This window comes from Odontomachus brunneus, unplaced genomic scaffold (genome assembly GCF_010583005.1).
Source record: "Odontomachus brunneus isolate Ranch 3 - 2012 unplaced genomic scaffold, Obru_v1 Obru_scaffold_048, whole genome shotgun sequence".
Classification (NCBI taxonomy): Eukaryota; Metazoa; Arthropoda; class Insecta; order Hymenoptera; family Formicidae; genus Odontomachus; species Odontomachus brunneus.
Window position 1 is genome coordinate 585,167 of NW_022639498.1, and position 12,114 is coordinate 597,280.

The 12,114-nt window shown below is 33.0% G+C and overlaps 2 protein-coding genes across 4 annotated transcripts in view; both read left to right on the forward strand.

The window, feature by feature from the left end:
- Window positions 1-505: 505 nt before the first annotated feature.
- Window positions 506-2,891, forward strand: LOC116844943 (60S ribosomal protein L23). Its single transcript, XM_032817124.1, has 4 exons — window positions 506-647; window positions 846-929; window positions 1,978-2,106; window positions 2,638-2,891. Exons 1-4 carry the CDS (start codon window positions 635-637, stop codon window positions 2,832-2,834), a joined length of 423 nt encoding a protein of 140 aa, XP_032673015.1. The 5' UTR covers window positions 506-634; the 3' UTR covers window positions 2,835-2,891.
- A 1,867-nt stretch (window positions 2,892-4,758) lies between these two features.
- Window positions 4,759-12,114, forward strand: part of LOC116844918 (zinc transporter foi-like) — a 51,023-nt gene continuing 43,667 nt past the window's right edge. For all 3 annotated transcript variants that reach the window (XM_032817058.1, XM_032817057.1, XM_032817056.1), the window contains exon 1: window positions 4,759-5,098. The gene's annotated coding sequence lies outside the window, so the exon portion shown is untranslated. The remainder of the gene's footprint in view (window positions 5,099-12,114) is intronic.

The following is a 12,114-nucleotide window of genomic DNA, read 5'->3' on the forward strand; positions in this document are numbered from 1 at the left end:
TCTGAAAATAGCTAATATCCAATAAGTTTATTCGCATTAATTGAACTTTTTACACTTTCACACTTAGTGCACATTAATTCTTTAGAGGTTCTAAAAATGACGTCATTAGTTCCGTTCGTGTTACGAGTGTAATTGCAATTTTGATACACTTTTTACACTTGATCCCAAGAGTGAAAAGTGTATCAGAATTGCATTTACACTCGTAACACGAACAGAAAACATGACGCTATTTTTAGAACCTCTAAAGAATTAATGTGCACTAAGTGTGAAAGTGTAAAAAATTCAATTAATGTAAATAAACTTATTAGATATTAACTATTTTCAGACAATTCACACTTTCAAAGGACGTCCTAAGAATATTCTGATGACGTTTCTCCGTCCTGAAAACGTCTTCAGAATGTATTTTTGAAAATTTGTGTTGTTTGGAGTGCACTAGTGTGCAACAGGCATTAGGTGTAAAAGTGTAAAAAGTACAAGCAACTCGAACAAACCTATTTTCATTGCAGCATGGAAGTATAGTTTTATCAATTCTCAACGTTGCGACAGAAAATCAAGTTTAGACGTCACCGGTCGATGGTCTTGAGTAGCTTGTGTGCATCGTGACCATAGATATCTCTCTTTCAAAAAAGCCAAGATGTCGAAGAGAGGTAAGCCTATGTTGAGATCTATGAAAAATCCAAAGAAATCGACGTTAATATTATGTACTATTTTGAACGAAACGATAAAAAGGAAAGAAATATGTTCGATTCGCGCCGCAAAATCATACGTTATCGTATTAATGACAATCGCGGCAGAAGGATGGTTGCGCTAATGCTGTTAGTTTAACGTGATATTGTTTTTTTTAGGACGTGGTGGATCAGCCGGAGCCAAATTCAGGATATCTTTGGGTCTACCAGTAGGTGCAGTTATTAATTGCGCAGATAATACTGGTATGTTTAAGAAAAGAAAAAAAATGATACTTAACCTCAAAAGAAAATAGTGTGAACAAAGCACATGGCGAAATATCGTGAACGATTGTCAGCCACAATATTTCGTATTTCGTTATGCGTCTTTTGATTTCTCGATTATTCTCACTAAATTGTACTGTGTAACAGGTCTATAAAACTGATTTGTTAAAGGTGCAGTTTCTCGCTAACTTGTGCATTAATATTTCTTATAACCTCTATTAGTATTTATAATTACTGATTCATGAATTAAAAAAGTCTCTCTCCCTCTGTATATATATAAGCACATAAAAATATTTAATTTCCAAAAAGTAAAACTATACATTATGTTATACTAAAATCATATCTGGATAAATACATAATCTCGAAAAAAATTTTATTTATGTGTATATATATATATATATAATGTATGTAATAAATAATTTCAGATTTTTCAAGTAGATAATATTTAGATTTGTTATTTAGTAGTTGTGTAAGATTGTCACCTTTTTTGTTTGTATAAATTAGAAAATTTTGTTGTAACATGAAATATCCTATTTCAGATACTAATGACTATTTCTCTCAACATTAATTAAATCTTAATCTAAGTTTGTATGAAAAGAGTTTAAATTTAAGTTAACATATAATAGATGTTGGTAGAAAAAGGTATAAAAAAACACAAGTGTGAAAAAATTTTGTTCTATATAAAATAAATTATGTTTGTATAATATATGATTTTGAAAAATTTTAATTCATATATATTGTATTATATAATCAATAATTTTGAATTTTTAAGGTAAAAAAAAATGTATTTTTTTCAATTTTATACAGTATTGTGCAATTTTATGAAACAGTGTATTATACACTGTTTGATTAGTGATCTGCTATTCTTCACATACATAGTTTTATAAAATTATGATGATAAATGTTTCATTATTTTAACCTATATTATATCTAAGAATTAAAGAAAATAATTCATGTGCTATAAATATAATTGTTACTTAACTTCAACAATGAAATGTGCATTCTTTTAATAATGTGATTATTCTTTCAGGTGCCAAAAATCTGTATGTCATTGCAGTACAGGGAATTAAGGGCAGGTTGAACCGTCTTCCAGCGGCTGGTTCTGGTGATATGATCGTAGCCACTGTGAAGAAGGGAAAACCTGAGCTCAGGAAAAAGGGTAAATCCATATTTTTTTCTTTATTTTTTATTTTTAAGATTCTTGATCAATTGTCACAAAATTCTTGATTAATAACATCAAAAGCGAGAAAACATACTCAAAATTCTTGTAATATGTTGAAATTAAAAAACATGTTTATAAAGTGACCCTCAATCAATTAAGCATATTTGTAAGATATTCTGAGAACTTTGCTTTTGTTCTAATGATAAAATGACTAAAATTAACGTGACAACTTTTTTTTAGTCTACCGTTCCTCATGATTTTGTCATACTAATTTTACAGTCATTTATTAATTGTTCAAAGTAAAATTAAAGTTTTTAGAATATCTTACAAATTTTCTCAATCACAAGTGTCATTTTATAAGGATAACCTTTAATTTCGACGTATTCCACAAGAATTTTAGGCACGTTTTCTCGCTTCTAACGTCATTAATCAAGATAGTTGTGATGCATAGGAGTTTTAATCAAATCCTCGCCTTCTTCTCGGTTTGTTTTAAGAAGTTCAGATGATATGATCGATGTATCGTTACAGTGATGCCGGCGGTCGTGATACGACAACGGAAACCGTTTCGCAGGAAGGATGGGGTATTTATATACTTCGAGGACAATGCCGGTGTAATAGTCAACAACAAAGGTGAAATGAAAGGATCGGCTATTACGGGACCTGTTGCGAAGGAATGTGCAGATTTGTGGCCAAGGATCGCATCTAACGCCAGCAGCATAGCATAATCCATTCTGTCTAATTCTATTGTCCTTTACAAAATAAATCTGAGCATTTGTTCAGTATATTTTTTTATATGTTCAGCACATCCCTCAAGAACCTAATAAGTCTAATTACAATATATCGAATATAATTTAAAACATTCCGCGATATCAACTATTAATTGCAATATGAACATAGCAATAAAATCGGTCATTCTCATGATGGAGTTTTTCTTGACATTACAAACTAAACATAAATACATGTATTATTTGTGACCAATCTCAACGAACGAGAATACCGTTATAGCGTTGAGGGTCGCCAAGAAACGCGATTTCGTTGATCCGTAATTCCATATGCGATTTTCGAGCGGACACGAATTTCGCTTTTGTATAATCATGTTGGCTAAGTAGATTGCGATTTCACGTTGCGATGTCAGCAAATATATTCGTCGCACGCGTAAAAATTGAAATAGTTACGCGCGCAAGCAAGCAAGGAGAGAAAAAAGAGGAACAGAGAGAGAGAGAAAAAAAGAGGAACAGAGAGAGAGAGAGAAAGAGAAACGGTATAGCGCTTCATAAAATCAAGGTTGGCGCAGATTGCGATTTCAAAAGGACTCGCGACGAAGACGCGTATTCTTAGCCGGCGTCGTGTCATCATCGCCGCAGACCTTTTCTTATCCTCTCTCCCTTTCGCCCGCGCAAACACATGTACTACAAGTGCATGTACGCACGTACAATAGGAGACATCGCGTCGCGCGATCGCGGTTGGCTAGTCGGCCAGTCAGCCAGCCCAGTGTTGCCATGTATCAGGAAATTTCCCGAGATACAAGGAAATTTAAAGAATTGCCCGGAAAACAGGATTTTAGTTAAAATCTATTGAAATTCTTAAACTTTTCCAATATTTAAGGAAAAATATAAGAAAATTTTTTTAATTTTTCAAATACAAAAGAAGATACAGCACAATAAACAAATATAAACTGTGCAAGAAGTTCAGCTAAAAAGAACAAACCTAAAAGCTTATATTATATATATATATATATATATATATATATATATATATATATATATATCAACGGAAGATTCCGATTGGACATCAAACGCTTATCAAACGTTCTAAAAACGTTAAAAATCTAGTCCTATTATTATAACCAGAAACTCTGTTTGATCTTACCAAACGCACTCAGTCATATACGTCTTGTTAATATAATAAATTTTTCTCAGTGTTCTGATATAATAAATATAATGTATGTTGGCTTCTGATTATAATGTATGGTAGTTAATATAATAAATTATATTTGTAATACAAAATTTTGTTTACAAAATAAGAAATAAACAATAACATTTATAAAAGTTAAATTAAGTATAATTTTATTCTAACCCCAAAAATCCAACTGAAAGTTTTTCTAATAAACAAATGTGATCTGATCTTAATATAAATTGTTTTTGGTTATAACTCGTTATTAGGCCTGTTCTTTTCGGCTAAACTGGCTGTACTAATTCAAAGTTTATCTTTTTTTCTTTACATTGGAAGAAGAAAGATAAATTTTGAACTAATGCAGTTCAGCTAAAAAGAATAGACCTATTATAATAATAATATACATATTTGTGGAGTGGGTACTGTTTGATTACATTATGGTTGGAACCCATTCACAGCGCTCATATAGCAGAAAATTTCTAGACACCGGCCGCCGTGAGTGGCTGTGTCCAATTGGGATCTTCCCTATTATTTTTTTTTAGAAAATAAAATAATGTTTGTTTTTATACTCCAGTTTGCGATTTTAGTTACTAAATACAAAATAAAAAAAATAATTTCAAGGAATTTTTCCTGTATCTCAGGAATTTTGCGATTTTTTTTTCAGGAATTTCTCGGGAAATTTTACTAGAAATTCTGCAGAAATTATTTTTATCAATCTGGCAACATTGCAGCCAGCCACGCAGTAGTCCACCTGGGTCCATCATCGGCAGTCCATGCGCAACCTCGTCACACTACGTCCGCTACGTTCAGAGTGTGTACTTGTTGCTTACGCGTGGTGCAGTTCACGGGCGCTGCTAACCACGGGCCAGGCTAGCAGCTAACCAGCCAGCCAGCCAGTTAGTCGGACAGACTGACAGACAGACAGACAGAGACGAGGGAAGGAAGCAAGGTGGGAAGAGAGAAGCGGCCGGTCGTCGACAGAGAAAGAAGAGTGGAGAGAAAGGAGACGCACGAGACGCACACCGGTGTCGCCCGACGACTCTTCGCAACGTGCTTCTTGTTGCTCGCGTGGACTTCACGAGCCCCCCGTAAGCCGGTGAGAGCGCGTTCCGTTCACGATTAGCATATGCCGCCGCCTCCTAGTGACCGCTGCGTATCGTGTCTCAGTGTCGCCATGCTCGATCGTCGTGCGTTCACGGAGTTCGCTGTCAGCATTATTTAGAGCTACAGCCCAGATAGTACAGGATGTCCTATGGACATCCATTTTATGTCTATTTTACGTTCGTACGTCCATGGACATGCAATGGACGTCCATAAGATATCCGATTTTGGACATCCGTTAATGTCCATAATTTGGATGTCCATGAGATATCCGATCTTGGACATAAATATCTTAAGTATAAAATTCGACTATAGGCATGTTGAGAATGCGCTATCAACGCTACATATCATTCTATCCCCAGGCAACAACGTCACATCATTTTCACGTCGATAAATAGTGATTATCAGTTTTAAACTAATTATGTAACCAATAACTGACCAAAAACGTGATAATTTTGACGTGTAATAACATCATTTAAAGACGTCTGTAATACGTTTTTGAGAGGTTATTTTTAATCAGCTGTTCGATAAGTAAAGAGTGTGATAGATATTTATCTAATGTTCATTTATATCAACTGGTGTATGTAACCAACAGATTATTATTTATACACGTTATTTATTTTTTATTTGCTTGCATCTCAAGCATTTGACTTTTAAGGAATAAACCTTATAGAACTTGTCCTACCATTTCTTACTTACAAGCATTGCATTGTTGCAATTATCCAGTTAGTAGGATGATGTTCCAAGATATGTTAATGAGAAAATGTTGATCCAGATAGCACAGAGATGAATAGAAATTCATAAAGAATTCATTTTAAAGAAGATCTTACCTCATTAGCTAAGGGTTAAATTAACAATAAAAGTACAAAAAATATAATTAAAATTAAATGATTTTATTACATCATATTATCAGAAAATTATATTACTGTCTTAATTACAACATATATAGACAAAATGTAAGACGTTTATTTTTTATATCGATAGATGAAGTGATGTGTCTAAAGCAACAGATTCATAATCGAGAAATACCTTGCGGATCCAAGTTCGAGTTCCACCAGTGCCAGTGAGAATTTTTAAATGTGATGTAACATTGGAATCAAGTAATTTAAAATTTTCAAGTAAAATCAGTGAACGCTGTGACACTTACGAATAGTTTCTATTAGAAAATTGAACCGAATAAGAATATTCGGTTTAACATACGTCATTTTTATGTCTCTTTATGACGTCATTTTCACTTATTATGACGTTTTATTATGACGTCGGTGGGCTGTGACTTATTCCGGTTATTTTCAGGTCATTATTACGTGATTATAAGAGGATAATTGACGTCACGAATTATCAAAAACTGATATGAAAATCACGTCACGTGTTGCCTGGGATAGACGTCCAAAATAGGTACAGAAACCGTCTTATTTCAGACATTTTATGGATGTTTAAATTTGTGTCAAACATATATCCTATGGATGTATATCGGTCCATATGCTATCTGGGATGTTGACATTTCATAATAAATATAAAAATTAACTTTGAATTTTAATGTATTTTTGTTCATAAACCTCTTCTTCGTATATTTTTAAATATCTATTTTGAAAGCTATGAATGGTAGAACACTAAAAATAATATCCAGTGTAGGTCCTTTTTTGAATATTCCAAGGACGTCCAAAATAGGTAAAAATGGACATCCTATGAACGTTCACCGGATGTCTGTTGGGCTTTATTCGGACGTCGTATGGACGTCCCAAAATCCAAACGTTCGCTGGATGTTCATAAAACGTCCATGTGCTATCTGGTTGTTCGCGGAGCTACAAGATAGCGCTAACAAACGCTATCATGATGTTATTAGTGATAGCGTTCTACGTTATAATTGCGCGCTATCAACGCTATTCCTTCTGAGGTAGTGCATTAGTAGCGTTAGCGTTCGGTAAGCTTCGCGAACATTGTCAGTAGCATAGATAGTATTTATATGGCGGTTAATCCGTTATATATTTAATATTTTACATAGTTCTAATTGATATAAAAAGTGGCATAATGACAACAGCAACAACGAACAGTTATGTAGAAATTACTCTTCACGTTGCAGTAAGTGGAGAAGAATTTCATATAACACTGTCTCGAGCTGATGCTCTCAAAGCATAAAACAGTAAGTTGTCGTTGTTATTGTCGTCAAATTTTTTTTATTTCATTTCGGTTAATTTAGAATGAATCTGTTAACCATTTTATCTATTATTTGTAATCATACATTGCATCTGTATATGTGTGTGTGTTCCTCATTTTAAAATAATTTTTCATTGACTTTAAATAAAATATAGATATGTTGAAAAGTTTGCAATTATAATGCTTTTAAACATTTAAACAATTATAATGTTTTTAAACATATTCATAATGCTGTTTTTAATTTTAAAGTGTCTCTGCTTTTTACCCTATAATTGCATTCATTTTCTTCTCTTCCTGCTTCACTAAAATGTTACAATTAATTACTTGTAGATATGGCTTTTGCAACAACTTTATTAAACGTTTCACGTAAAAAATGCATGAGCACTGTTGCATGTTTTAGTGAGAATCTTATTAATATTGTTTATGGTTACGGTCATACATTAATTGTTATACATTAATTGTTTAATATGTATATAAAACAATATGTTCCCAAAATTGGCTTGATTATTATGCCGCTTTCTCTTTAATTTTGATTGCAACTGTAGCGCAGCGCTACTGCTGTTCATGGAGCTCACTATCATTATCGCGCTATTAGCTCCACGAACACTTTAGTAGCGTTTGCGTTGGTAGCGCGATAGCGAGCTCCCTAAACGCACCCGTCTATGGTGCGACGCAGCCACCAACCTGGGAGCTTATTTTCTCTGATTGGGTGAAAATGACGAAAGTGAGCAACTCGCCTGATTACAATTAATCTCACCTCGCGAAAATACGAGATTATTCGCGTGAACGAACTCGACACGAAATTTCATGGCGAAAAGATGAAATCGAGAAACAGTAATGGAAAGAACGAGGTTATTCCGTACAATGGAGAATTTAATGGTAATATTAGTTATAATATTAGTCAGAATAATGTAATGCAGAGTATAAAAAGAAGATTACCTAGGTAAAACACAAAGTCATATAAAAGTCAAAATGACGTCAAATGATATAAAAATAACGTCAAAAGATACCATTTTGACGTCAAATGATATCTTTCATGACAATTTCATGACATTGATGTCAAAATGATATAATCTTGACATCAAAATAATTTTGTGTTCTACTTGGATACGGGATACCTCCCCAAACCTTTTTTCTGTTTGTTATGTTCATTGTTCTCTCTCTCTCTCTCTCTCGCTCTCTTTTTGTAGCCTTTTTATAAAAATTATGTATTATAATAAATTTTAAGCATATTTAACTTCACATTTTTAATATAGCATTACTCTCTTTTTCTCCCACATAATATTTATATATATTTATATATTTATATTTATTTATTTACTTCTATTATACTGACATTGATGGAAGTCAGTGGAGTTTGAAACATGTGATGACCGTTGATATGTTTGTAGTTTTTTTTGACAATTCAATCTTCCTTGCAACGATTTTTTGTAAACTAATAATGTAATAATTCGGCATATTCCTTTTCCTCATAGTCGTTTTTTTCTTTGCCGTTGTCGGGATATTTATTTTGTAGCATCGCCTTATTCTGGATTCGCCTATATCGGGTGCACTATAGGCGGACCTTTTTCGTGAAAATGTGAGATCACTAGACCGGGAATACTTAGTTATTTTCACTTGACAGTTCCATAATTAAATGACCAAAGTCACATAAAATGATAATACGAAAAGTGAATAAATTCATCAAAGAACCGTAATAGGCCCCCTGGATCGAGCGGCGGCCGATAAAAGAGAGAGAAAGAGAATTCCCTCCCGGCAGTCTCGCGCGCGCCTCATGAGGGAACTGGCAGCGATTGTCTTTCTAACCTAAATTCTAATTTTTGTCATTGCTCGGCTCGCGGAAGCGGAACGGTGGCAGAGGATGGCGAAAAAGACGGAGGAAGGAGCAGAGAGAGAGAGAGAGAGAGAGAGAGAGGCTATATCGCATTCTTCTCTCTCTGTCTCTCTTGTCCCCGCTCTATCCACCTCACTCTTCTATGTCCTTGCCATCGCCGAGTTTTAGACAGCTAAAAATACAGTTTTTGGAGCGGCTGCGCGAGATCCCGCGTCGCGACAATTTCGGCGCCCGCGTCGGCTGTGCTCGTTTCCGCTTCTCGCGAAGGTCTCCCACCGGCCGCGAACGCGCGCGCGATGAGCCTTCGCAGAAATCCTTCGCTCCCTCCAAGAACTCCCGCGCAATTCCGTTTTTTCTCTTTTTCGTTTCGCGGGCAAGAATTCTTGCGCAAGAACGACTCGAGTCGAGGTTTACCGTCGCGAATCGTTGGGCACGCGCTCCTTAGGCGCGTAATGTCGCATTTTTTTGTAAGAACAATTGAGCGAGTACGTGCTCGAGATTCGAAAAAAGAGAAAGGACGGGCAAATCGCGAGAATGTACAGAAAATGCAGCTGATCAGGACCCGGACACTCGCGCGTTTAGTGTTGGAAAAAATATGACTTCTATCATATCTAGATAAGATACAGTTATGATTACTTATCTAGATAAATAGACAAATGAGACAGTAAACTTATATTTTCCTTTAGATATAGATATAAAAAAGACTTTTATCTAGCTACAAATTTTCTATATCTTAGATAAATTTTACTAGAAAAATTATCGTATTTGTTTACAAAATAATAGAGAATTTTTTTTATTTACACCCAGTTTTATAAGTCTACTTATATATGAACGTTGTTACAATTAAGTTCGGACATCTTGGATAATGAAGAATAATGTTGACGTTATCTTCAAGATTAAGTAATAACTACTTAATAAGTTACAAATTAAATTAAAAAATAAATAACTTTTAACTTAATTTTAAATGAATCAATTTTTATTTAATCAAGTTATTTTAAAATCCTTTAACTTTAATTTATTAATTTTTCTATATAAGATAAAATGATTAATGTTAATATCGAAATTAATGTTAAATTTATCTGCCAATAATGTAAAGTAAAAAAAGTTTGTTAAATACAGGCGTATTACGTCTACCCAGCGAGAAATGACTCGTCGATCGATATCTTTTCGACGTTGATCGACGAGTCATTTCTCGCTGGGTTGCGAATAGCATATTGTGAGTTTTATGAATATATTTAGGCATCTGGTGCTCGCGGTAGAAATGTTTATTGATATATGAAATTATTATTATTATCAAATATTCGATATTATTTCAATCCCGATATAAAAGTTTTGAATAAAAAAATATATGTGATATAAAAAATGTGATATAAAATTGAATAAACAATTCTAAACTACTGAATATTTCATATAAAAAATGTATATTTTAGGATATAAAAGCATTAATATATAATTGACAAATTTTTATAGTACGACATATATTATAGAAATACATACACAGTAAAACTTATCAATAAGACCAATCACAGTTAAGTATTGTTGAAAAAAAAATATAGCACCGAATTCTGTTAATTTTCAAATTATTTTTTTAAATCTGAGTTTTTGGTACATTTATATATCTCTATGCAATGTTAGTACATACCTGTACGACACATGTGCAATGTTTATACTAATATTTTATACTAATAAACTAATATTTTCACTTTAATAAATTTCAATTTTAATAATAAAATATTTTTTTCTCAATCTTTATTGTGTTAAAAGCGGAGGTATTGGAATAAAAGTCTTTCATAGCTTTCATTTAAAAGTAAGGATTATCCGATATTTTATTCAATATATTGACTATTCATTCGATGTTCCTATAAATATTTTCGAAATTGACGAATATATTTAAACACGGTATCTTCTCTCATGCGTATACGCGCGACATCGACATTTCTAATTCAATTCGCCGTTCATTGCTTCTTGTTCATTTTTTTCTCCTTCTTCTTCGAACATGGAAAATTCATGTAATAAATACGAAGATTTATGATGCTCTGCGCGGCAAACATTCTCAAACGACATTCATAAAGTATATGATAGCAGATAACGATCGAAAAGGAGACGTTCAAGTCGGTGTCGAATCGTTCGGATATGAATGAATAGAAACGCCGTGTGTGAGATCGTGTGTCGTGTATTTATTTTCGTATTATCGCGCCGTATCACTCACGCCTCGTGGAAACCGATGGCAGATCTCCTCAATCAAGCTTTAGTCTCAAGATTTATTATATCGTGAAATAGTGACCTTTTTATTTCACACGTTCACACGACGGAGACGGTATTTACAGTCCGATTTTATATTCAAGATTATTTGAAATTTATCTCAAGATGTTTTAAGGCTCCTATTTTCACGCCACGGCCACCTTAATTTACACTAAACGTTTTATTTTTTTATAAAATATTTCGTGTTATCTATTTATAAAATAGCTATAAGAAATACACGTCAAAACTTGTTGCAAAATACGTTGAAATAAAATAACATGTTTAAAAAAAGACTATTTTGTAAAATAGTCTGACTTTCCTTTTGCTGTAACGATCAATAAATAATTGTAAAATTAACATATAATCCTGAGAAAATATAAGAAAAGTTAAAAAGATAGGTTGCATGTCACGTTAATTTGACGGTAATTTGTTGATTGTTAAAGTAAAAGTGTTTGAGCTATTTTACAAATGCATCTGATTGATTGTAAGTATTATTTTATGGGCATATCTCTCTATTTCAATGTTTTTTGCAAAACTTTTGGATATGTGTTTTTACGCTTGTCACATCACCAATCAAGAGTTCCGTAGACTAAGAACCTAAAAAGCCGGTTTTATCGGATACATAACGTACTAAACCATAACTTTAGACAATATAATAATATTTCGAAAATATAATTTGCTTTATAATATATATAGTGTATATATATATATATATATATATATATATATATACATATATATACATATATATATATGTGTGTGTATGTATATATATATATATA